Here is a 26,916-nt window from a genome sequence, read left to right on the forward strand (position 1 = left end):
TACTCTGTCAAGGCACTTATTGCCTTTAGATTTCCACAGTGTAGCACAGATCACTGGGAATGACCTCCATGGCCAGGAACTACACTCCAGTTCTGCACTTGGGAAAAATAGGCCCATTCACCTCTGCAAGTCTTCTCTTCCTCACTGAAAAAGAAGAGAAAGAGGAGTCAGTCATGGCAGCAGGATAATGTGGATGGCAGGCTTGCCCTAACAGCCATAGAAAGGAGCTGAAAGATGTACTTTCTGGCGGGAAAGAAACAGGATAGCATCAGCTTCTGAATTCCTGCCTTAAGCAGCAGGCACAGCCTTACACAGTAAAATCAAGGAAGATGAGGTTTTTCTCCCTATGCACTTTTAAGGCCAGCAGCTACTTTCAGCCTTACCTCCCTTATTTTGTAGTCAATGATATTTCACAGTTTGTCTTTGTAATTGGACTTCAGCCAGTTCATCATCTGACTGATGGAAAGACAGCAGGAAACAGATGTCACAGTTTTTCCTTTGCTGGTTTTTCAAATTAAATCTGCCTTTTCAATTAAAAAAAAAAATTTAAAAAAATTTCCTCTTGTCCTAAGCCATTGGGCTCCAGCCCTCTGATCATGGTTGACATAGCCAAAAATTGATTTATACCTCTTGACACCTACACTCATGACTCTCCAAGAAAGTTGTGGAAAAAAAACCCAGAATATAAGGAGGATGCAGAAGTTAGCTGATGAAGATGAACATAAAAGCCTTCACAGTCGGTTCACACACAGCATCTTAGGGAACAGAAGGTATTCGAGACCAAAACCATGTTCTGGTAGCATCACTTGATAGGCAAGAGCACTGGAGTGGAGCACAAGCAGAGAGCTATTGCTGACAGGGAGGAAAATAAAGGGTTTTTTTACTTATACATTGTCCAGGTACAGCTGAGATGCTACTGCCGGAGACCATCGGACTGATGAATACGAGCTGCAAACAAGAACCAAATCAGACAAAAAATGCAGATCTTAAGTGGTCAAGGAGGTAAAATACACAACTCTTACATGGAAGACAAGTTTTGAATTTGTCCTCTTAACAGCAGGAACAATCAAAATACTAGACTGTAAATCTTGGAGGTGATTATTTTGCATGCCAGGTGCTGCAGAGTCATTAAAAATCATGCTCTGTTCCAAAGGACAAAATAGCAAGCGTTTCCCAGTGCAGTGCTAGAGTGACCAGGTACTGAGTACTTTGTATGATCCTAGAAGAACTGGCACATAACTTGGCTGTGCTTCTTAGGAGCAGAGTACCAGCTGAAGCATGATTGATTTTTTCCATTTGTTTTTAAAACACAACAAATTTATCACCTGCCTGATATGACAGCTGCTGTGTACAGCGTGGGGGGTGTGTTAGCTGCATTCAGCACTGCTGGCCTGGTTTCCAGTGCTCTACAGCAGCTTGTAGCCAAGCGATGGAAAGGCTCTGCCACGTGCTTTGGCTGAAATGGCAGTTTGAAGACTTGCCCACATTTTGCTTCACAAGCACGTCTAATCATTTCATTGACGGTACAGATAACTCAAAGCAATGTGGTTTCCCACATATCCCTAGAAGCAGTTGCAGTTTGTTTTGCTGAGGGGGATGGGCCAAACTTTAACTGCTGTGCAAGTTCGACTCTACTATTTTTCATCTCCTTGTTAAAGTGGGAATGAAGCTGGAGGAAGACAAGCAGTTGGCAGGAATCACAAATGCTAGAAGCTCGTAGCCCATGTGCCACACGCTATATCACAAGCCCTACTGAACCACATCAGCTGTCCTTGTTCTTTCCCAACAATACCCACTGTAACTGCAAGAAACACTGCCTGCCTGACATCAGCCGCAGTAAGAAACCAGCTGGTGAAGGCTGCCCTTCTCCTTGAGGGGCAAAACACCGTCAGGCCCTTCAAGAGGCACAGTCTAATTCATATGCATCTTTAATATGAGCAGTTCTGCCCTAATCCCACCAGGAATTGCCCGCAGGACCCTCCCATGCTTCCCAGCTTTTGGCCAGCTTGACTCACCCAGGTCGTTGTTACTCATCATGGCATTGGAGGCGCGAAGCCGGGGACCTTGCTGAGTGAAATGGTACCCAAATTTCAGTAGGGAGGTGTTCTTTTCCAATATATTTGCGATTTCCATTTCTACTTTGTTGCCCAAGGGCTGACTCTTTTGAAAACAGAAAACAGAAAAGCAAACGGTTCAGGCTAGAGGGTGATTCGGAGCAAGCACTTAGAGGGAAGGGGTGGAGATTGCAGATCTTTCTCTGGACCTGTGTCCATTTCTGACTTGGAGCTGGTAAAACAAGCTGCTGGCCTGTTCCTGTACACATGCTACAACTGAGAGGCTCCAGCTCCTCCAGCAGACATTCCCACAAGTCCTTTTGCCCAAAGACTTTATTTCTAGGACAGATTAGCAGCTGCTGGACATGTGTAGAAACCAGGATTCTGGTCTCTCAGTCAGTCAGCTGTCTCTGAGTTGCCCATAGCGCAGCTGCCTCAAGCTGTGGGTTTCTCAGGGAGCTGTGCTTGCCCCGGGCTCTGTGTCACAGCACACTCTGCTCCCCCACGCTCCCGGAGCAGAGCTGCCACCCACGCTTGCTTCACCTGGTTGTCAATGCGCAGCTCCACGAGCGACGTGTTGCCCTCGAGCGCTTCAACGATAGCCAGGATCCCAGACCCAGAAATGAAGTTTGACTCCACATTCAGGCTCTTCAGTGTGCTATTGACCTTCAGCATTTCTGCCAGGGCCTGTGGACAGAGGTGGGCAGGAGGAGCTGGCAGTCAGACAGGAGGGGCAGAGCACCACAGGGCAGCAGAGCTTCAGCCCCCCTCACCTCCAGAGTACTCCCGGAGCATCCTACATGCTGTGCAGTTTCACTGCCACCAGGTGGAAGTGCTCTATGTGGAGTGAAGGGGGCTCCCTCCTGCTGCAGGGGGATGCTTGAACATGGGCCTGCTGGAGGCCACAGCAAAACTTGGCATGGACAGCACTTGGGGCTACCCCAAAAGGTGATACCTTGCAGCTGCCCTGTGACAGCTTCATCTGTCCCTCCTCTCAAGCCAGCATGGTATGACAAGGATGCTGACCAGCATTGACCCTCCCTGCACTGCACAGGGTTGAGATGCTTCCCATTAAAACATGCAGAGAGAGGAGCATCTGTCTTGAACAAGGGATCTCCACATCCAAAGTGTCCTCCCAAGCAGCCATATTAATAATTTTTGCCTCCTTAGTGGGTAAGACCAGAAGTGGCTGGAATGCTCGTAACACCCCAGACCTGATCAGATCATGTCACTTCAAATAAACTGCAAGGGAGGATTCACCTACGTGAAGCTGAAGGACTAGAAGGTGATGCCCACGCGGCAGGGCTAATCTGCACCCACAGCACTTAGCCCCACAGCTCCCCCAGCCCAGCACAGCACCCTCAAGCTCTGACACAGCACCTGTCCTGCCTGCACAGGCAATCTCCCCAACCCAGAGTGCCTGAACTCATTTAGGAGCAGTATTGCCCTCCAGAGAGTTTCTTTCTCTAGCAGGAAACTCTGTGTGTGTGTGTGTGTGTGTTGAGGTAGGCAGGGGTAACCTGGGTGACCAAGAGCAAAAGCTGACTGCAATGGTGCTGGAGAAGGATGCAAAGATGCAGCCCGCAAGGCAGCAGGAAGGCCAGGCAGAATGACTGGCTCCTCCCTGTGTCCCCACTGATATTTAAGATCACTCCAGCAGCCAGAAAGACCCCTTATCACCTACAGAGGCCACACATTAGGAGATGCAGAGTCCTGCTTCTGCACACGTCTGCACAAAGAACACATAAGAGACAGCTGGAACAGACCTGTGTCAGGGGAGCAGCCTGTGTGCACACCTTTGTACCAACAGAAACAAATCTCCAGAGACAAACTGCTTTTAGAAGATGCCACAAGGACATCAGTTGTTGTCTCATGCTCCTTTTCCAGGAGATCCTAGAGGAGAAATAAAGGACTGCATGGTTAAAGGACTGAAACCTCCATAGATGAAAAATTAAGTGAAGGAACCAAAGCCTGTCTGTTGCTAGATTCCACTAATGCTCCTGAAACTGAATTATTAGCAAACAGCCAGAGGTGTGGAATGTGCCAAACACAACACAAGGTGCAGAAGCAGTCAGTCAATAAGGCTGAAAATACCTTGCCTGGGAACAGTTCCTGTCACAACACCGGGACAATGAGCTCACAGTACTTACAAAAGCAACAGGGTCGTTGCTCCGGGTCCCAACTATGCTGAACTTCTTCACATATGCGTTGTTTTTCAGTGCTTCTGCAAAAGCTTTTAGAGTTGGTATAGGAATATTCTGTGACAAGAATTGCAGAAATCGTGTTAGGCCATCATCTGTATGCAATGAATATGCAATACATGTAAAAGATTCTCATCAAGGTCAAATCACCAAATGCACTGAAGTAATTCGGGAAGGGGTTGAAAAATGTTTTCACAAGTTTTCACTCTTGCTTATAACCAGCATGTTCTAAGGAGCATGGCAATGTCTTCATCCTATTTTGTGCTCTGCTAAAAGCTCACTGACTTGATTTGAGCCACATCTCTGCACTTTAGTTGCCCAGAAACTCAGCTACCTAGGAACATGGGCATTGTGGGGATGCTTGTAACCAGGATCCGTGAGGCTACAGAGCACTGCTCCTGTGCTCTCTGGTAGGAATGGCAGAACTGAGAAACATTCATGTCACGTTCAGAAAATTTCCACCTACAGGAACTGATCCAGAAAGGCCTGAAATTATCTCCTCATAACACAAATCACAGACACCTCTGACTGCTTTATACAACACTTACAGGCTATGTCTCAGCCCAGAAAAAAATCCACACTGCTTTTTCTGAGTTCCTTCAAAATCAGTATTTTTCACTTACGAAGAACTTTAGATACCCCTTTCAGATGTTCAAATTTTCACTAAAATTGTAAGTGGCATCCTCACCTTGGATTTCTTGCCACACCATTTGATCCCACCATGTGGAATCTATACTCAAAGTCATCTGCAGAGCCATAATACAGTGCCCAGAAGCACAGCATCTCCACTGTCACTCCCCAGTTCTCCAAACCCCATCCCAAAATCATGAGTTCAACATACAAAAATAGTGCCTGCCTGCCCAATCCTCAGCCCTGTGTCCTCAAGGGATGAGGTCACTAGCCCAAATCAAATAGTAAAAACAAAATAAAAATATTTCTGTTTTAGAAAGGTGTGGATAGCACAGCAAAAATGTCTTTGATGTGCACGTGCAGTTAACCGTGTTCTTGCTGTTTAGCTATGTCATCATTTAACAGACCCCTTAAAATAGAAGCTGTATTTTTTAGCGTATGTATATGTCCCAGAGGCAACATAAGAAGTGGTGCTATGTCCTGACTTTTTTTCTACAAGAAGCAAAAGAGTCCACAGAAGGGATGGTTGGGTGATAGACAGAGTCACCTGCGTGAAGGGTGACTTCTTCATATTTTTATGGCAAGTATCTGGATTGTGAAAGCTTTTTCCTCCCGCCATCTTATAATACACATCAACATTCCCTCCCCCAAATATGCCTGTCTAAGTCATTAAAGCAACCTAAAATGGCTCTAACCAGACAGCCAGTTTTGGGTGTCCCCAGACCACCCTTGACACAGCTCCATTTTTCCAGGCACTTAGAGGGATCCTCCTGCTACCAACCCCAGGCCTTTGCCCACAGCAGGTAACAATCCATTCTGCTGCCCACAATGGAGAAAGGAAGCACTGGTGTTTCTTGTCTAGCTACATTCAGTGTGATGATACTGCTCTGCGCAGCAAAACAGTGCCTGCCTTCTGGCCATCAGAGTCTTGTTACTAGGAGAGGAGGGTAGAAAGGAACAAATACCATAATATTGTTAAGGTTGACTTCTTCCAGGTCAGGATCATTGCTTTGTATTCGTTTCAGGGTTTCCTCCACATCCGTTGAGTTTGGCTCCTCATCAGGAACTGGTTTGTACTGTGTGGGCTTAATCACACCTGCGAGTGAAAAGCAAGATGTGAAAATGGAAGCAGCCTGAGTAGCACTATCTTTTCTTTGAGTGATTTCCTCCCCTTCCAGAAGAGAGATGGAAGCACGACCTGACAAGCAGCCATGAGATGAGAAGCCACTCCACTGGGGCCCTGCAGCCCAGGACAGCCAGCGCCTGCTGTGTGTGCTGTTGGTGTCCAGATGTGAGGGACACAAGGCACACTGCCTGCACAAGGCTGTCCCTCGGGTGGCACCGGGGAGGTGGCTGAGACCCCACTGCTGGCACAGGGCAAGGATGCACCAGAGATGGCCCCAGCAATCACAGGCTGCTCTGACACACACAGCTCTACCCTTCAGCCTAAAAATAATCATCACTGCCTCCGCTGGCAGCTTCAAAGCCCAATACTGCTAACATGAATCACTTACTGTTGAGGCCTTCTTTGTTCACAATGGTGCTGCTCCCCAGTGCCTCATAGTACTGCTGGTTACTCATCAAGGTGTGCATGCCAAGGATGGCTACAGAAACAGGAGAACAGGACTTATTGTAGGCTCCAGAGCCAGGAAAAGACTCTACAGCACACTACCTTTCCCTGTGCAAGCATAAAAAACATGCAAAGGGAGGACAAAGCACCTTAGCTGACATTAATATACAACAGTTCTCCAATGTGCTTGCTTTTTTATTCCAGTATAGCCTGAGCCACAGGAGAAGAGGAACATCCTCTTGTGGACAACAAACATTCAAAGCTTCCCAGTGACCTACCTGACTCAGCATCACACAAAAATAATGGGGAGAAGACAGTAAAAAACACTCAGAAAAATGCCTTAGGTAGGCTTTAGTAAAAGTGGCCCGGTCCAGCAGGAGCCTGCACATCCTCATCACCCTTGCTCACTGGGCACATGCCACATAATTCCACAGCCCCGTTTTGGAGAAGAGCTGTGCCCCACATGGAGCCAAACGGACCCCAAGGCAGCAAGGGAGTGACTGTCACCTGCAGCACAGCAGTGCACATTGTGTTTTCACTCAACAGCAGGCTGGAGTGCTGCACTTGGTACGTTTGTACCTTTGGAAGGTGACATTGCGAGAAGCTAAAGCTCTGCTGTCTTGGCCAAAATGTAGAAAGTGATGCTACGAACACCTTCAAATGCTGTAGGAGCCCAAAAGCCAAACTCAGCCAATTTGTGTCTCTCAGACTCAAGACTGCAAAGACAATATGCAAATGCAAATTAAACCATGTCTGGGGGCTCTGGTGAACTTCCTGCAAATGACATACAAGAAATCAATGGCATAGGAACTTTTGGGTTAAGAGTTTGTTTTGAAAAGTAACCCTGCTATGCAGATCAAGTTGAAAATAAACTGATTTTTGAATCAATAACTTTTTTTTTAAAAAAAGCTATATGACTCTTTAAAGAAAAATGCAGACACATGAATATTTGTTGAAACAGACACATCTGAACAAGTCTTGATCTCTGGATAGACACAGTTGTGAAAACAATAAATTTCTCCCTAAAATCCAAGCATGCCACCACAAAGGCACTTTTTAGACGTTGTTGTCACCAGTGTGTCACCATGTTCTGTTGCTTTGGCCAAGAAGGGCTGGAATTTGCAGGAGAAAGGTATTCTTGAAGCCTAGCACAAGAATAGGATCTGTTATGGTGACATGTTGCAGCGTGATGCCACCTTCCATCCGGTAATATTGGGATTTAATTCCAATAGTGACAGCTCATCGTGACTCTGGGTTGCACAGGCTGGACAGCCAGAAGCAAAGTGTCCCAGTGAACTTCTCCATGGCCACCAGCACATCCCCAACTGGATCTCACAGAGCCAAGCAGTCTCCATCTGAAAGTCTGAGTGAGGCTGGGCACTTCAAGTGTGATTGTTTGTATTTTAGCTCACCCTTTTCTCGTCATTTTCTTGCAGATGGAATTTTCATGGGTGCAACACAGGTTGGAAAAGGAATTTTCAGGCTCAGCATTTTGGTAACTCAGACAGTCCCCCAGTCACAGCTTATTTGGACAATGAAATCTCTCCAGCAGCCAGGAGTGTGAGTATCTGGACTGCAGAGAGAGGTAAGCATCTGCCGTCATGACCATGCATTTTGGGGGCTCAAGTTTGTGTTGTTAGACAAGAGGGACCCACTCTTTCTAAGTGTGATGCTTATGGTGTGTTCTCCGCAGGAACTCAGGCCGAACGAAGGCACCCCATTTCTGTCTCCCTCACCTGACCAAAGGTGTGGGAGCCCTTCCAGGGCTACTGGGAGCCACCCTCCTGGCCTTGCCAAGGAAGGGATCCAGCACACCACAGCTCACAATGGTCCCTGCTAAACAGGCAGGAGGAAAATGAGCTCCTGCTAAATTAATCCTGCTAAGCAGGCAGGAGCAAGGTTGTCACTGTCAATATTGAGATTCCAGAACAGTTTGTATCACATCGGTATTTCTGCTCCCACTTAAGTGTATGCTCCCAGCAACTGTAGAACAAGCTGCCCCGAAGAGCTTTTCCATGGGACAATAATTGCTACACAGATCTGTAGCTTACAAAGGCTGATTTTATAGGACAGAGCTTTACAGGACTCAGGAATCAACAGCAAAAATAGTTAAATCCAGGGATGCAATGCTTGGCCAGGGTACATATGTTTGGGAGCCTTAATGCAGAAACACATTTCTAAGCCAGAAGATGGTATTGTTATGTAGAAGAGGTCTAGTTGGTGCAGCTGTTCTACAGACTTTGTAAGTCTTACAGGCTTCCAGCGAGGACAGTGCTAGGGAGTATGGAAACCTGAAGAGACAAAACTGGAAGAAGAAGCCAGTATCACTGAAATATTCACTGACTGCTGGACCAGCAGAGCACATGTGAGCTTCATAAGGCATCATGGGATGTCCATGTGCTCCTTTGGCCAAGGCAGGCCCTATCCCAAGCACAGAGCTAAGTCCACACTATGGCCTTCGGCAACATACCAGTATTGTCATCTGGCTGTCTGACCACACAAATCACAACAAACCCACCACTTAAAATGTGTTGAAAAAGCTCCTTAACAAAGACCAGGCCTGAGTGACCACTGAAAGGCTTCTACAACCCGGCAGATCCTTTACCAGGCTGCGCAAGAAATCCACTGGGTCCGCTTGACTGTTTCCTAAGATTTGGTTTGAAGAAAGTTTTGCTCTTGAATGTACAGGCTGGAATTAGCAACAGTCAGTGATAGCGACAAAGGAAGAGATCAAACCACACACTGTTCCATACATAAACCCTTCTTCTTCCTCCTCATCTTTGGTCCCCACTCTTGATTAAATCACACAGGCTTACAGTAATTTTTTTTTAACAAATAAATGAATTCTGTCAGAACTGACAGCATTTAGAGAAACAGCAAAAAGTGCAATAGCTCATTTCTCACAAAAGAACAAAATAACCCCTAGAAGTTGAACAACATTCACCCCTGATTACTGAGAAATTATTTTACCAGCAATGTCACAGAGTTCTGCATCAGAGGCATTAGCAAGGGCTTCCTCCAGTTCTGGCTCCAGAGTCACACTTTCCAAAACAGGATCCATCGGCTTCTGCTTGGGAATCCAAGCTTTTCCTATGAATGCAAAATGAGGTCACTCTCAGTATAAGCTACAGCACCCAGTCCACAGCTACCCTTGCAGATGCATTTCCATGCTGTGAGATTTGAAAAGTAGAAAGGACAGAGGGAGTACAAGAGAAAAATCAGAGGAGAAACTGAATCGCTCTCCATCAGCTTGGTCTGAGTCCTGCTGCCATGCAAAGGGGTAGGCCATGGGCAGCTGCAGAGCTCAGCCCTTCCAGCAGCACGGTGCCCACGGAAACCCAGCAGCACACTGGAGCAGGATCACGGCTGTTCATAGCCCAGCACTCGGAAAGGCGTGCACAGCCTGACCCGCACCTCTCTGAAGGCTGTACAAAAGGGGTGAAGGTTTGCCGGCACCCAAGAGAAGCCTGTCCCAGCGCTGGGCAGGATCAGTCCTGCCACCAAGACACCTCTTGCTGTTGTGCATGTTGGCAAGGCAGATGGCACATTAGTTACAAGAGGGTGGAAAGGAGGTGGTGGAAAGCTCTGGGAGCAAGTAGAGACAGCACTTAGTGAACATATGGGATGCAAGGAGGAGCAGGCTTAGGGCAGCTGATGTAACTCAACCTTATTGCAAAGAGCATGCCAGATGGAGACCCTATGCTTTATCTCTCTGGGCAGCAGGAGGCCACAAAACAGACCTATTCCCTGCAAGTCAAAGGTGCAAATCTACAGGTCCAGCTGGTAATGCAAGCTTGTCATCTTAGCTGCTTGCCCATGGCCTTTTCCTGAGGGGTTGCCCCCATGGACAGGAGGCTGGAGCTTTGGACGCAGTGGGCTTCCTGCCAGCCCCCATCCCACTGCTTGTGGCACCCTCTGGACAAGCCACAGCACCTTCTCTGCTGGGGCTGGCTGCATCCCAGGAGGAATGGGGCAGCAGACAGGGCTGGAGATGGCCCTGCACAGCTGCTCCCAGCTCCCTGCTGCTCATGCTGCAATGGGCAGCAGATCCTTCTCGGAGAGGGAATGGGTCAGGTCTGGGATTTCTCAACATGGCATACACCTGTGACAGCCCAAAAGAAAAGAGAGAGGCTTGTGATGCTTTAAGACTCCACAGCAGGGAGCAGTCTGCTGGGTAAATCCAGCATTGCTGGGACAGGTGCAGGAGGGCTCTGGGAATATTTTGGAGCAGTCCCCTCCCCTAAAATAGTCCTGGATCACTGCAGAGATAGTGACTGCAAAAGGCCTGGCCCAGCATGCCAGTCAGGACTATTTTTGTCACCTCTCTGAAACCAGAGTCAGTGACACCAAAAGGGAGAAACAATCCTGCTGCTCAGGGATATGCAGAAAGGGGCTAAATTTAGACTCAAGGAAGAAGCAACTGCACCTCAGGGTCCCCTGGGACAAAATGGAGGCTGCCATAAAGAGCCTTTTGCTCCTATCCTCTGCCTGCACAATGCTGCTCTGACAGAGAGAGCAGGAATCTGCCTCCTGAGACACAGCTGCTCTTGCAAAAATAGGCAGAGTGTCACGTGCCTGCACTGCACAGCACCTTCTGGGTACTAAGCAGCAAAATGTCTGCCCTGGCTTGCTGTGGAGATCTGAAACCCCTGTCCCACCAGATGCATGGCTGGGCAAACTGTATGTACCCTCTGGTGGGTGCAACACCAGCAGGGAACAAGAGAAACAGGGCAAACTTAATTCTGCTGTCATGCAGTAACTCCTTCTGACACCTCAGTGACACCAGAATTTCTGGGGTTTAATTCTATTTTAATTTTAATTACCTAATTTCAGTCAATTTCTAAGTTTTAGAAAGTTTTGTATCTCAGCGGTGCTTCGTTACAAGATTGAACTTTAAATTAAACAGTGCATGCATGATGACAATGCATGACATTTTATGTCGTTGTGTGCCAGGGACTGCACCTCCCATGGCCAACTAGTAAATCACCTTCCAAACTTCAAACGTGGTGACTTATTTACAGCTTCATCACAGCTGTGAATACGTAATTTGCCATCTCTGGCTCACAGTTAACATAAGTCGTGTCTTCTCTCAACAGCGTGTTACAAATGAAAATATGTTTCATGCTTTTAAATTCTCAACAGACTGAAGTATGATGCTGGAGACTCAAAATGCTTGAAATACCTCTGTCTCCTGCAGAACACTGCTTCTACCTTTTAGGCTTTCCAGGTGGGTAAGCAACACTGGACTGGGGCACATCTGAAAGGTATCAAACCAATCTTCCTGATAGTACTCAATTTACTCATTTACCTCTCTCAAGGACTACTTTTAAAAAAATTTTTTAAATCTAAAAATACTGCCTCAGGTTTTGTTAAATGAACAGATTTTACACAAGCTCTTTTTAAGGGAGCCGTGTTGGAGGCACCTTTCAGAAAGACCCTCAGGAAACATGTTGATATGCCCATATTTTCATGCTTTTTTTTTTCCACACTGGACAACCAGATCTTCTGCTGCAGGGGAATCACGGCTCAGAGGGAGACACAACAGCTGAGAGAAGTTACTGAGAAGCCTCTGGAATGCAGAGGCAAGGACTGACCAGACCATGTCCCTTGTTAGATGATATTTGGATTTCTAATGGGAGCAGGAAGGTCACTCGGATAATGAATCATATACAAGGAGAGCAGCAAAAGATGCCAGAAGGAGAAGAAAAGAGGCAGAGAAGAAAAGAGGCCTCAGGCCATGCAGAGCAGGAGTGCAGCAGCCACTGCAGGGTACGGTGCAGGAAGACACAAACCTGCAGGAGACTGGCAAATAAGGCTGGAGTTGTCAAGAGATTATGAAAACTAGATGGGAACTGCTGGGCCTCATCACAGCTGCGGAGAGCTGTGGAGTTTCTCTACAGTGAGAAGCTCACAGAGTCAAAATGGACAGTGAAAGGCAACAGTGAAAGATGGAGCTTAACATGAGGAGCTCACAGGAGAACAGGGCAAGGAGGAACAGGAGAGAACAGAAGATGATTTCTTTCCCAGAACCTGATTCAGATGCATGGGGAAGGGAGAAGGCTGCACAGTGATACAACTTCTGTCCAGCACTTAACAACATATCAGGTGGTGCCCAAATCAGCCAGCACAGGGACCTCTTGGGTCCACCCCAGTTTATCAGCCAGCCTGGGCTGGGGCTAGGCAGCAGAGAGATCAGATTCACCACACCAGTAGTGTCAAAAAGAAGTTTTATCCACATAGATCAGACATAACCCTTCTGCTGTGCACCCACTATGCCTTCATTGTGGTACACCCAGCACAGTGCAAAGGATGACCATACCTCTCTTTTCACCTGTGAAAGGAACCAAGTCTTCTCGGTCTTTAATGTCCTTTGCCTGCTTTTCTAGGTGGGCCATGAGTTCTTCCCTTTTGAAGGGGCCAGTTGGTGGCTTTTGTGTCTGGTCCCGCTGCCTGAGCCCTGCTGGCAACAGTGCATTCTAGACATGGAGGTGAGAAACACAGGTTATCTCTGCAGGCCACAATCCCCATCCATCAAACACTCTCCCCTCTGCACTCCCCTCACTGCACCACTCTTCTTCCACAGTGCTGGGCAGTTTGCTTCTCCTTGTGTCAAAGGTTATCTTCATCCAGCCCCACTCATTCCCACATCATCCAAGATACGTGATACTCCTTTCCCCCTTCAGTTTCAAATGCTGCCCAGTAGAGGTTTCTCTGCAACATCAGCTCCAGCCCTTTCTTTCTGGAATCTCTCAGCCACCTTCTCCCCACTATATGAGTCTGTGCAACTGCCCACAATGCTCCATGTGTCCCAAAAAGAATCAGTTCAGTTAAATCTCATGATCTTTCACAGAGCAGATCAGAGAGTTGTGATGCTCTCTTCTGCCTTTTAGGATCCACCACAAAACTACAGAGAGGGTTTCACAGAGAAGATCGCTTGGTTGTAGAGCAAACCCCCTGTGAACCCCAGGTTTTTTTCAAGCTGCCTCCTTGTTACTCAGTCACGTAAGCCTCCACGGGAAGTTGGTTTGTGCTTGACACATATGGCACGTAAACACCTGCTTATATTTAAATATAGAACAGCCTTAATGCAGTAAGTAAGACTATTCCCAGATTTGACACTAAGCATGTTCTTTAAAGCTTTACTGGATAGAAGTCAACATTTACTTGTTAAGACATCCAAGGTGATGCTGCACAACACACTTTGATTTTTCCATGCCTGCCTGATAAAAGTACTTCATTATAATTTATGTCTCTGTCAGTGAAAAGCCTGGGAAGGAAAATTACTAACAGGAAGCAGTTGGAATCGGGCAGCCCTGGAGGGCAAGAGAAGTGTGTGAATTGCACAAGCAGGGAGGCATAGGAGACAGCTTGCTTCCACAGACTTCATGTCGTGCAAAGCAAAAATGCAATCTTCAAGCAGACTACACCTGCATTGACAGATGTCCATAATTATTTTACCTTTCTTCATCTTTCACAGCATGCTGCCTCACCCCATGTCTTCTGAGGTAGCTGTTACCAGCCCATCAGCCCATACACTTAATCCCAGGAGCCAGTTTGCCAGCTCTCAAATATTTTCCTGCATTACAATTAAAAATACTGATGATGCAATCTACAGCACCCATCGTTTACTCCAGAAACACTAACTGCATGTTGCAGGAACAATTTCTCACTTGGCAGTGCCCGAGCTCCTCGAGTAACATTGCCGTACACCAGAGGCCAGCCAGTTGGCTCTGCACATCCCCTGCAATGGGGCGGTGCTGGCTCCAAAAACCTTTCACCAGCTTGGCTCCAGCAGCCCCCATGTTTGCATATGTGCAGCTCCTGCTGATGCTAGGAGGCTGCTAAAAATAAACTGTCCCACTTTGCAAAACTCCAGGATTTGGATTTCTGCCTTAATGGATGAAAATACAGGCCATTTGAAGTTTGTTACAAAAACCTCAAACCCAAAACACCAAAAAAAAACCCAGAAAACCCTCAAACCAAGCAACCTGCAAAGCATTCCCTCCAAGGTGGCCTGCTCTGAAACAGAGATCCATTTTCCACAGAATTACTGCACTGCACCAGCCCTGGCTCATATTGCTGCGGCAAGTCACAGATGCTCATCACATTGGGAAAAGGACAGAAAAACAGAAACAAAGATACACGTGTAGACTGTGCTTCCAACGTCAAAAAATTCTTCTGTGTATCTGCATCCAGTGTCTTCTACTCTTGCTCCAAGTACAGGCTCTGCAAAGGATCCCACTGAAATACAGATTACTAATGCAGCCCACTCCCCCACAATTACTAAGATTCACGACCTAACGTCTCAATTAAAAATTACTTACATCAGGATCCAGCTCTTCCAGTTCATTCTCTAACTTCCTGAGCTCCTCCTCTGTCAGAGCTCCAAGGATCTGATCTTCATCCAGGTCTCGGTATTTTTCTAGCTCCTTTCTGTAAGACATCTTAGAGGAGTCTTGTGGATCTCACTTCTATGCTGTAACAGAACCTGATATGAAAACAAGACATGTTAGCACTGAACACATGAAGCATGATGCTGCAGCCTGCCTGGCTGGGGAACACTGAACACTCCAGAGCTGGAGATTTGTGCTTAAAGCACAGCTGATTTCAAAAGATTGCTCAGAGCTCCCCTTTCATATTCCACACACAGATAATCACCCAGGTAGGAGAGAGCGGCGCAGCTCCAGTAGCACATTGCCCACCACGGATCTAGGGGACAGGACTGAGGAAGTTCTTGGTACAGGACCCTGGCTAGGGATGTCTTTCTGCAAGCAGTGCTAGATGTTAATGAAGCATCCTGGGCACTTATTTCTTTGAAGGACAATAAACTATAAGTCGTGAAGCAATCAGCTCTCACTCATGTCCTTACAAGCCCCCAATAACACCGCCCTGCACATGACACTCCAGATAACATCGCTACTGGAGGGGAAAACAGATTTGTAGCACCAATGAGTACCTCTGAGCCCTGAAACCTCCACAGGGCTACAGTGCATGGCACTTCTTCCTGTATTTTAAAGCCGCAAGGAGATCAGGAAGTATTATCCACTCGGGTTCAGGAGGCTGCCAGTTAAATGTGCTATTTAGTGACCCACCTTTCCTTGGACAGCACATGTTTTCCCTGCTGCCAGCTAAGCAGCTGACCTGTGTGCTACTGCAAGAAGAGAAGTGAATGGTCTATCAGGACAATCCCTGCTGACCCCAAGGTTTGGCCCATGTCTCCTAATACAATGTGCCATACACAATCATATGCATGTAACTGGACCTCTGCAAGCAAAAAGAGAGCAGAGAAAAAGGTTCAATGTGTTGAAAACATGCAGGTGGGTTAAAAGTACACTCAGCATAACACACAAAAGCATATCCAACTCTGCTCTTTTGCTGACAGTCTCCTTCTGCTCCACAGCACTGCCTGTACATTTACTTTTTTTTTGGCTCTGTTTTTGCAGAGAATACCAAGTCCTAGATAATTTAAAGTAACTTTTCTTAAAGTGTTGCTATTCTTTTATGTGACATTTACGTTAAAAATAGCAGCAAGGCCTGTGTATTTTTTAGGGAGCCAAACATCTTTTGAGTTTCTATAAATGGTCTCTTTTCAGCTCCTGTGGAACATCAGAGCCCTACCCTGAATCACATCTTTCCAGCTTTGCTTGTCCCCTCCAGACAGATTATGCTCTTATGATCACTCTTCATTAGTGGAGAAGTTTTTTTATGCAAGTTACAACACAGCTGCTGTTCCAGATAGGAAAATTATCTTTAGCTTGGTCACAAAAGGGCACAGTAATGCACACATGCTTGCTCAACAGCAAGCCCTTAAATTTAGAAGCTGTCATCTTGTCAGACGTTTGGTTCCCCACTAGTGTGATGGCAATTCCTGCATCACTCACATTCCTGCCACTCGGCACTTAGGAAGCGCGAGGAGATGGTGCCTTCTGGATGGGAGAAACAGCCCCTGAAAGTCCCTCAGTTTCTCTGGGAACTGAGAGGGTGAAAATCAGCTTTTCACTGGCTGGTTTGCTCCAAGGTGCAGCCATCAGCCTGTGGGCACCGAAGCCAAGGGCAGCCAGGAGGGTGGATGGAAGTAGGAGCGGTGTGGCGCAGTGGGTCTGTGAGTGGGGGGAAGGAACCCCAGAGCCCTGTGCTTCACCAGCCCCCTGCAGCCCTCAGAGCAGGGCTCCCTGTGCTGTGAGGCTGGCAGGCAGCAGCCACACACCAGCCAGCCTACGAGCCGTGTCTCCAGCTCAGCCCCTGCAAGCCTGCCCTTCCTGCAGGCACAGAGAAGGGCACAGCCTTTACTGCAGTTGCCCATGAACACTGAGGCAGGAGATCCTAGAATAGCAGCCTGCACTTGGATCTGGATATGTGCTGTGCTACTGCAGCCTTAGATAGCAGTGCGCGAGCCACCACCAGCCTGGATTTCATATGCCATACGTAGTTTTGACCATTCTGCCATGGAAGGAGCTGGAACTAGGAGCAAGGAGAAAGGCAGAGAATAACCCACCCCAGGCTGCTAAATTCCCTAAAAGGGCTTAAAATGCCCACACCTGCCACACACAGAGCAATATCTGTCTTGGCTACATGAGGACAACTATTCCCAGAGGCAGCCACTGACCCTTCCCAGGAATGCAGGCAAGACTCAAGCAGGGGCCTGTCTGGGAGCAGAGTGCAGCCCCGCAGGGTGACCTTGTTGCCTCCCTCCAGAAGGACAGAGGTGTCAGCACCGAGAGGCAGGACAGACACTGGATGTCAGTGCACACAGGCAATGCTTCTGGAAAACGCCTCAGGTTTCAAAGCATCTTGCAGAGATATGAAGCCAAGACTGCATATAGAAAAGGCCCTGAGGGCTGAAGACAGGTGCAGAGCCTGCTGAAGCACAGCTGAAATCCCCGTGGAGAGAATTTAATTTCCTGCGTATCCCAGAGAGAAGTGTCGAGGGGCACAGTGCCTTCCCAGACTGCTGGTGCAGCCGGACGGTGCCGGCACCTCGCACATTTCCCGTGGAGAGCACACTGACTGAGAGGGCCGCTCATGGAGAGGAGCAGCCTTGCCCGTGGCAGCAGGACTTTCTGTACTGCTCCCCTGCCTGCAGAACCAGCTGCTCAGCTCCGTCTCCTCCTGCACAGCCGCCAGGACCAGTGTGTTCGCTGGCGCTCCCTTATCTCCACATCCCAGGCCTCTTCTAACCTATCTTGCTAATGAGTGCGGGGAGAAAAACCAAACCAGCCCATCTGCTGTAAATGGAAGAGGGCTTTGAACTGCCAGTAAAAAGAAAGCAGATAAATTCTGCCTAAGTGAAATTGTTTTCGTTTGTACAGAGTACAACCCACCACCACAAAACAGTTCTCCCTGACTTGTGCCAGAGTAAAAGCATGGTTTAACACAGGTTCCACCTTCACCTGGGCTCAAAAAAAACAACAAGATCCTTCAGCACAACTCGAGTTCTCACTCTTTTTCATTAACCCTATCACTCTTCATTCAGTCAGCTAAGGAAGGCATCACAAAATAATATAAGTGCAATATACACATACTGAACAGAACCGACACTGTTGCAACTTTAAGTCCTCAAAAAATTGAAATTCATATAGATTACAAAGATAGCAAGATATTAGGCCTCTTTGTTCAAAGTACTTGTCAGTCACACTGGAAGACAGCCCAAGCACTTGCACTTAATAAGTCTGAGCAGCACATAGGCTGGAATGCACAACAATCATTAAAATTATTAAAGGAGAAAAATTGAATTCGCTGGGAGATAATAAAAGGTCATCTACAGGAAAGACTGTTCTCACCATGAATATGGGAACACAAAACCAAACCAAACACAACAACATTGCTGATCATGAGGGGGATAGAACAGTTCCCTTCCGAAGGGTTCAAAAGTGCCAGGCAAACCAATGGATGCTGAAAATAAATGAAAATGAAAAGCATCCTGTACAACACTGGACATAATCCTTTCACAGTGCTTTGCACTGGTACAGCCCCCTGCAGCACCATGACCTTTTTGGGGTGCTGAAACCTGAGAGCAGCACTGACATCTGCACAGGGAAGTGGTGGAAATCCATCCGGGAGAGCGGCCCACGTGGCCCACAGCTTCACCACCATCCGAGGGCAGGCATCAGTGCTTGGCTGTGCTCCTCAGGTGGACGAGAGGGAGGGCAGGAGCAGGGCAGCACTGGGCTCAGGCTACAGCAGGGTCTGCTGGATTATCCCCCTGTGATCTGACAGCCCCAGGAAAAAGTGAGGAGAGGGAGAACTGGGTAAAGTGACAGGAACAGCAGCAAGACAAGTTTCAAGAAAACACAAAAATGTCACAGTGGAAGCCACACGTGCTGTGTTAGGCCTGCCGTGTGTGACACACCTGGCGCACCCCATGTGTGACACACCTGGCCCACCCCGTGTGACACACCTGGCACACGCCATGCGTGACACACCTGGCATACCCTGTGTGTGACACACCTGGCACATGGAGTGCGACACACCTGGCACATGGAGTGTTGCACACCTGGTCCACCCCATGTGTGACACACCTGGGGCATGGAGTGTGACACACCTGGGGCACCCCGTGTGTGACACACCTGGCACACCCCATGTGTGACACACCTGGGGCACGCTGTGCCAGGCAGCCCAGCGCCTCCCTGCGCAACCTCCCGCATGTGCCAGCATGCCAGCAGCAGGACAGCACAGGACAGAAAGCACTGCCCTTCATCAAAACACAGGGAGAAAGCGCAGCTAAGCTCAGCCGAGGTGCGGGGCTTTCCAGGAATAAATTCCATTGTCAGCCCAGCCAGCCCTGGCTCGGGGGTCTGCGCAGGCAGCACCGTGCCCAAGGCTTGGCCCGTGCGAGGGTTTGGGGCATTCCTGGCCACCAGCACACCCAACAACCACCAGAGGCAGAGGACAGGAGTTCTGCGTACTCTGTCACACAACGAGAGCCATGTCCGAAAAAAATTAACATCCTCGCCCCAGACAGCCCATGAATCTACCACAAAACATTTTCTGTGCTCTGAAATGTGAAAGCAGAGCATGGGGCTTGGGTTCTGGGATAAGGAGGTAGCCAAGCATGACCAGCATAGCAATTGATTCCTGCAAAAACTGCCAAGTTTAAAGACAGAAATCTTTTCAGGATGAAAGCTGTATTCAAGGAGCAGTGAAGGCAGGAATTCATATCATGAGGGGTGGCTTGAAAACTGTTCCTGTTTGACTCACACAGGGTTTTGATTTATGACTTTTTTTTTTTTTTACAGCTTAAGTATAAATCTGAGTCAAAGTTCAGAATTATTGTTTTGCAGTATAAAAATAACAAACCAATATCAACCATCCCCCCTATAGTTGCTACAATAATTTTCTTTTCCTTTGCTTGCAGCATAACTTAAAAGATAAATGCTAGTGTCTGGTGTGCTTTTTGACAGAGTGTGAGTTTTTTGACCTCAAGTGACCATTTCCTATAAATTCAAGAGAAACCAGGTGCTTTCTGTGCATACACTTAAATCTCATTGAGTCACTCAGGTGCAGATTCAAGATGCATGCTGTGCGGATGAGAGGAACAAATAATCTCCAGCTTTTTTCTAAACCAAAACTGTGTTCCTATGTGGTCAGTCCTTATGTGGTGACAAACCTTAAAGCCAGTAGTGAACCTTAATGAAATCTCATGCAGGACTCAGACCCTTATTCCTTGGGAAGCTGCACACGTGTGCAAAGGGTCTGTCAGCCCAGAGATCTTCTCTGCAATGAGGGAGAGCTGGGGCACTTGCACAGTGGTCTAAGGCCAGGTGGGGTTACCAGAAGCACTCGGAGAAGGGGTAGCTGTTACACATGTAGTGCTGGAGCAGGCACAGTGGGGATGTAGAGAAGAAGGAGATCAATCCACCAAAAAGCTAGTCTCTGCTGATTCTCTCCTCCTGGGACAATTTTCAAATTCTGAGCTTGCATCCCAACATAATTGGGTGCTGATGACTCCATGGGCAACTCTGCTTTTTGAGTCACTGGGCAACCAGACATAACCAGCTCCCTGCAGTTTCAAAAACTGACCAACAAATTATGGCCAGATGCAGCAGTAATGAAGAGAAAGATGTACATCAGCTCCTACCGAGACCACATATAAAAACGTGATCTATGTGAATTGTGCAAAACCCAGTAGGAAATCAGAGCAGAGCAGAGGAGGAGTTGGATCCATCCCCAGTGTCACCACACAGCCACACACAGCAGAACTCTTCACTGGTGGGTGCTGGTGACCACGATTCACCCTGCCCACGAGGGGAATTGTGTGGTACAAGTACTGTGCTGGTACAGGTGTGTCTCCTCCCAGCACACAGGTACCAACATCACACCTCAGCCCCACAGTCCCTTCTCTCACAGACACTACCAGAGCCCAGTGGTGGCTTTGCAAGTGACTACATGCCCTGCACTTGAGGTACAGAGCCTCAAAAGTTTCCTCCACTTCAAATGTACATTGTTCTTCTTAAAATGAAAGGAAGATAAATGCCTAAGACCAGTCCCTTAAGGTAATGGCCTTAGAGTTTCTGTAGACTCCTTTTCAAGCAGATCTCATTTTCTAGTAAGACAGGAAAGCATTATTTTAACAAGCCATAAACACACACCCAGGCTGCAGCATCAAGTACTGTTGGCCTGTCTGGGCCGTGCATCACCACCTTGAATGTACAAGATGATGAAAACTTTAGTTAAAGCTACAAAAGACTTTCGATAGACTCTGCCCTGGGCTTGGAGTCCAAGCTGCATTAGAAAGTGTCTAGCCAGGAGATCCACGTGGGAGACCCAAAGGGGATCCTCTGCTTAGCACCACTGAGATGCAGATGGATGCTTCATGCTATTTGAGGTCCTCTAGTAGAACACAAGTCTTTGCAAGCTGAACAAGCAAAAGGAATTGGACTTATTCAGCCTGGAGAGAGGAAGGCTGCGGAGGTACCCAACTGCAGTCAGCAACATGCTGCCTAAATGGAAATTATTCTTAAAGAAGAAAAAACACAAATTCGTGTCCTGGATGAGCAGATTGGACAGAGAAAAGAGAGGGGATGTTCCAGACGGTGAGAAGCTCTGCCATATCAGATGCAGAAAGCAGAGCACACACTCTCATTGCTCCAGGCAAGTCAGCCATCAACAAGAAAGACTGAGGCACTCTCAGCCTCTCTGCAAGAGGCTCATTCTTAAGGAAATCCAACAACTAATCTGCTGTCTCTTCAGGGAACTGAAACTTCTCCAAGGAAGACCTAGGCTTCCTCCCAACAAGCAGCTGTTAATCTAAGACATCCTGAAATTCATATTTGAAGGAAACATCTGGAAGAAAGGATTTTGGATCTATCAAAGCACATGACTTGTGATTCTTGCAGTGACATACCAGCCATGCAGAAGATGTAACACTATCTGCAGCTACCGTCACCACCCAACCCCCGCAGCAGTGAAGTTCAATAGGCCATGGGCAAGACCTACTGACGGTGCAGCTTCACTCCCATGGATATCCTCACGTCAGAGATGACATTCCCATCCTTGACAGCTCCACAGCAAACACTTTGTTGTCATGCACACACTAGGGAAGGCTCCTTGCGCTCAAGCTAAGTAACCTGTCCCTTTGTCCACTAGTGCTGAGGAAAGTCTCACACTGCTTGCACTCTCCTCAGTCTTCTCAGCTCACCCAGCTCCTAACCCAATATCCAGCAACTCCTGTATCTCCTGGCTCTCCTCTTGTCAATAGCCCTGCAGCCTGCAAGCCACACAACTCAATACTGGTGCTCACCAAGTGGTCTTTCTCATCAGCAAATAGCCTGGATGTTTGGTGACCAGGCCAAGATCTAACAAAGCCCAAACACAAAGCATCCCAGCTGTATCTCCCCCACTTCACATATTTTAAAGACACACTTGTAAACACAGTTATGTGTTCTCCTCTTTGGGGTGAGGTTGTCTCATGCACCTGGCATGCACTGAGTTGCTTAATTACTAATCCCTGTGAAAAGCATGTGGGCACACTTGAGTCATTAGTGACACTCTGCACTCAGTTCCTGCTCTGTAACTTGAACCCTTCCACTTGGAAGCTTCACAGCCATCAGTCTCCTCTGGAAACTGATCCTGGGTTTCTTTCCTGAGTTTCTCTTAGCCCTCGGATGGACACCTCTGTTTCTGTGGAACACTCTGGTTTTGCATGATGAACACTGGAGCAGAAAGGCTCCTGTCCTGCACTGAGCAGTGCCTCATCCTCAGGTGGGCAATGGCCATGTCCTGTGAAACAGCACTGCCAGAGAGCCAGAGCCAAAGCACAGAGTGCTGCTAGTAACACACGAATGCCTGCACATCCCAAGCCCACCCTGCTGCTAGTGTGGCTGAAGCACAGGGAACGGCAGGGAGCTGCCCCACCAAGGTGCAGCTAATCAGCCCCAGACAGGCCAATGCTTAATTAACACCAAAGCCAAATGGGCTCTGTTCCAGCAGCAGTGAGTGTGCAGTGAACAATGTGCACCAAACCTGAGCGAGGTATTAACAGAGGAGAGACCCTCACACTATCGTGCCAGGCCTGCAGAAGCAAAGAAACCAGCTCCAGCTGGGAGAGCTACCAAGCTGCACAGAGCCTGCATGGGAGAGAGCTCTGGGTGAGCCCACTGCAACCTTGCCTGCAAGCTTTCCCCAGGCTGCTCCCAGTCAGTGTCCTGGGATGTACAGACTTTGGTCTGACCCAGGATAACCTCTGTTATGTGTTTATCTCATTCACCATGAACAAGTGGGAAGAATTCCCTCTGAGGAGGGTGATGCAGCTCTAAGGCAAGGTTTCAGGAAGGGGGGGAATCTCCATCTTTGGGGATTTGCAGACACAGGCCATATGAAGCCAGAACCTCCCTGTCTGAGGAGGGGTCTGCTGGGAGCTGGGGATGGGCTGGAGAGCCACAGAACCTCCCGTGGTGCTGCCTCCACGTGCCAAGAACATGGGGCCATTTAGCACCATGGAGTCACGGAACACAACTTTCTGTCCTGTCTCTCCCAAGAGCCTGGTCAAGGCTTCACTTTTATTAAGTGAAGACATTTTGTCTATGGGTCTCCGCCTGATCAAAGGAGTGAGTCTTGCTAGCTCATGATGTGCAAATGACTGTCAGCTCTTGAGGAAAAAAATCAGAAGGCAGATCACAGTTTCCTTCCCCCTAGCTGTGCTTTCATAAAAACTCCACACACCTGAAAAACAGCGAAGCAGCACACAGAAAAGCACAACAATTCACCTGCAAACACTACATTTAGTAGCACATTGCTCTGGGGAATAGGAGCTACACATCTGGCAACAGAGGACTGGTGCTTCTTACAAAGGGTTAATTCAGGAACTTTTGTAAAGATGAATCAAATGATCCTTTGGGTGAATGAAAGTGAAACTTAGGCAAAGAAAGTCAGTAGTGAGATAGACCAGACTGTTCCCATATCTGTTTGGCTTTCCCAAATACAGTAAGGGGGTGGGGGGGAAGCAACATATTTCCAGTATTATGCAAAACCACAGTATCTGGAGAAAAGGCAGCAGACCATCAGAGCTGAGAAGTGTGTGAAGAACAAGATGAGTCAGGCTGGGAAACAATGCAGTGCTGAAGGAGGGGTGGGGGAAGAGCCCTGACAGGGGGAAAACAGAGACTTTGAAATGAGAAGCAGTGAGGCTGTGAGGCAGTGTGCTGGTTGGAATACCCAGCCGTGTGTACATTAGGGCAACAGGTACAGACGCTGTCAGGAGGCAGCACTGCAAAAGGAATTTGGCTTTTGCAATGTGAGCAAGATGGTGCTTGGCTTCCATGTTGTAGCCCAGCTCTTCCTTTCAAGAGGGCAAAAGAGCTCACTGCTATGACCTGAAGCATGGGTTCCATGCCCAAAAAGCTTGTCCAGTATTTGCTCTCAGAAAAGGTGCCACCTCTCAGCACAAATCTGGATGAGAAACGAGGAAATCACTCTTTACTGCTGCATGATCTGGCAGTTCACATAAGAAAGGGATTAAAAAACAAATCAAACCACTTAAAACCAACTGCAGTCACATGGCTGAGCACCCTTGTTGGGCTCAAGGCCCAACATCCAAGGAAAGATGTAAAGCAAGTAGGAAGGACCTCCACATAAGGGGAGAGCAGCTGGCTCTGAAGGGAGGCAGAGGGCTATGGATTCTGCCCAACAAACCATCCATGACTATTTAAAAAGCAGAGGGCAACAGATGAGCACAGAGTGAGGGCAGAAGCTGTGTCCATCTGAGTAAAGAAAGGTTATCTTTAGGACAGGCAATGCTTTTCAAGGCAGTGACTATTTCAAGCTAGAGAAAGCAGGGCCAAGGCAAATACAACAAACGGCCCCAAGGAACCTTCCCCCCTGCTAATTTCCACTTTTCCCTTACAAAAGCAGCACAGCTTTCTAGCGATTCATTGTCTGGAAAACCATCTCCTGGAAGACCTCCCCGTATTACAAGCGCAAGCAAAACCAGTAAAGAAGAACTCTCGGTGCCCTCTGCAAGCCGCTCAGCGCCGTGCAGAGCCCTCTCCTCCCACCGTGCCAGCACTCCCGATCCCCGCCGGGATTTGCCGCGGACACGCGTGAGCGCCGCCGGCTGCCCGCCATCCATCCATCCATCCGTCCGTCCGTTCATGCCAGCGCCTCCGCCGCGGGCCTCCGCCCGCCCGCCCGCCGGGGGCCCGGCCGCTCCGAGCCCGGGGATCCCGCCTGCCCGAGCCCCGGGAATCCCGCCTGCCCGAGCCCCGGACACCGCCTGCCCGAGCCCGGGAATCCCGCCTGCCCGAGCCCGGGGATCCCGCCTGCCCGAGCCCCGGGAATCCCGCCTGCCCGAGCCCCGGGATCCCCGCCTGCCCGAGCCCCGGACACCGCCTGCCCGAGCCCCGGACACCGCCTGCCCGAGCCCCGGACACCGCCTGCCCGAGCCCGGGGATCCCGCCTGCCCGAGACCCGGACACCGCCTGCCCGAGCCCGGGGATCCCGCCTGCCCGAGCCCCGGGATCCCCGGCAGCCGCACGCTCGCCGCCGGCTCCGCGCATCCCGGCTCCGCGCTCCCACCTGCGGGCACGGCTCCCGGCAGGCAGGCGAGTGTGCCGGCAGGCAGGCAGGCACAGCGCCCCAGCCGTTCCCTTTCCTGCGCTGCCCGCACCGCAGCGGCGCCCGCTATTTCTGTCGAGCTGGGGACGCCCGGTGCCCGCCAAATGTTGTGCCCTGATACGGGCCGGGCCCGCCGCCCCTTCTCTCGCTTACCGCACCCGTGCGCCGAGCCGAGCCGAGCCGTGCCGTGCCGAGCCGAGCCCGGGCGGCTCGTCCTGGCCGCGCCGGCTCCGCCGCTGCCGGGGGCGGGGGTCCGGGCCGGCCGCGGCCCCGGGCCGGCCGTCACTCAGCGGGGCCGCCCCTCCCGGCCCAGAACAGCTGCGCCCGGCCCGGCCCCCGCCCCGGGCCCCGGCTGGGTCGGCCCTTACCCTCCGCCGCGCTCGGGATGGCAAGCGCGCTCCTTCCATCCCCGGGGCAGCTGCGGGGCGCTGCGGAGGGTGGCGGCAAGAGCAGCATTTGTTTCCAGAGGGTCTTTCCTGCTTTTTAACGAGTCAGACACGCTGGAGTTTGTCTTTCGTCCCGTCGCAACGTCCTTCATTCGGAGGGCCGAGCCAGATGCTTCGGCTTTTTGGGAAGCCCCACAAGATATACACGCGTCTTTTTGGAGGTCCAGGACACTGTAAAGCACCCTGAGACTGCGGCTGGAAAAACTACTCCTTCTCGAGAGGAGTGGCGCAGCACTGGGACAGGGAGAGCAGGGAGGCCTCAAGGCTCAGCCAGACCGAGTCGTGGCCACTTAGGCTGGATGGCCCCACCACCAGCACTGCCGGGGACCTGTAGCTGCAGTCACGGGCACTTTATAAAAGCTACTTCCCCACAAATGCCACCTGTATCAATGCACCCACTAATCCCGTGCCTTACTTTAGTCCCTGTCAGCTTGCCCCACACGCCCAGTGACAGCCACTAGAGCTGCTCCAAGTCTGCAGTCAGCCCAGGAGAGCTGCCTTCCAGTCTTGTGGTATCAAGTTTTAACGTTGCTGCCAAATCTCCTTTCCCCTATGTCACCTTTGTCACCCTATGTCACCTTTTGTCACCTATCCACTCCAAAGCCCCATGGATTTGTCCTTTAATGATTTTTTTACCAAATCTCCCACAAAGTGTCAGCCCCAAGCTCCTCCTTAGCTCTGCGGTCTGGTCTCCACCAGCAGCCACAAGACAAGAGTGGAGAGGTTTACCAGTGGTGGTCAGTCCATGTGAATGGTTCTCCAGCCCCACACTTCCCAGACCTAGTGATGACCTTCATCTGAAAATGTCCCCAGTTGCCTCAAGTTAGTACTTGGCTTTTTTTTTTTGCATGACCTGCCTGAGTTAGTACTTGGCTTTTATTTTTTTTGCATGACCTGCCTGGCACTGACATTCCATGTCCTGTGGCATTTGAAGGAAGATCTGCAGTTAGCTCTGAAAGTGCTGC

The 26,916-nt window shown here is 49.2% G+C and overlaps 1 protein-coding gene across 5 annotated transcripts; it reads right to left on the bottom strand.

Moving 5' to 3' along the window:
• On the bottom strand, positions 1-25,937 carry TMOD1 (tropomodulin 1). Of its 5 annotated transcripts, XM_058043286.1 has the most exons (11): positions 25,467-25,547; positions 14,780-14,943; positions 12,775-12,931; positions 9,426-9,545; positions 6,400-6,489; positions 5,851-5,981; positions 4,205-4,312; positions 2,598-2,741; positions 2,016-2,160; positions 885-948; positions 1-144 (listed from the first exon to the last, which is right to left on the bottom strand). In XM_058043286.1, the coding sequence occupies exons 2-10, from the start codon at positions 14,897-14,899 to the stop codon at positions 914-916; spliced, it is 1,050 nt and encodes a 349-aa protein (XP_057899269.1). In that variant the 5' UTR covers positions 14,900-14,943; positions 25,467-25,547; the 3' UTR covers positions 1-144; positions 885-913. The 5 variants fall into 5 exon arrangements, with proteins under 5 accessions (XP_057899269.1, XP_057899267.1, XP_057899266.1 ...); XM_058043284.1 differs by lacking the exons at positions 885-948; positions 25,467-25,547 and adding an exon at positions 25,874-25,937; XM_058043283.1 differs by lacking the exons at positions 885-948; positions 25,467-25,547 and adding an exon at positions 25,659-25,722.
• Between the last annotated feature and the right edge of the window lie 979 nt (positions 25,938-26,916).

Source organism: Melospiza georgiana, chromosome Z (genome assembly GCF_028018845.1).
Source record: "Melospiza georgiana isolate bMelGeo1 chromosome Z, bMelGeo1.pri, whole genome shotgun sequence".
Lineage (NCBI taxonomy): Eukaryota > Metazoa > Chordata > Aves > Passeriformes > Passerellidae > Melospiza > Melospiza georgiana.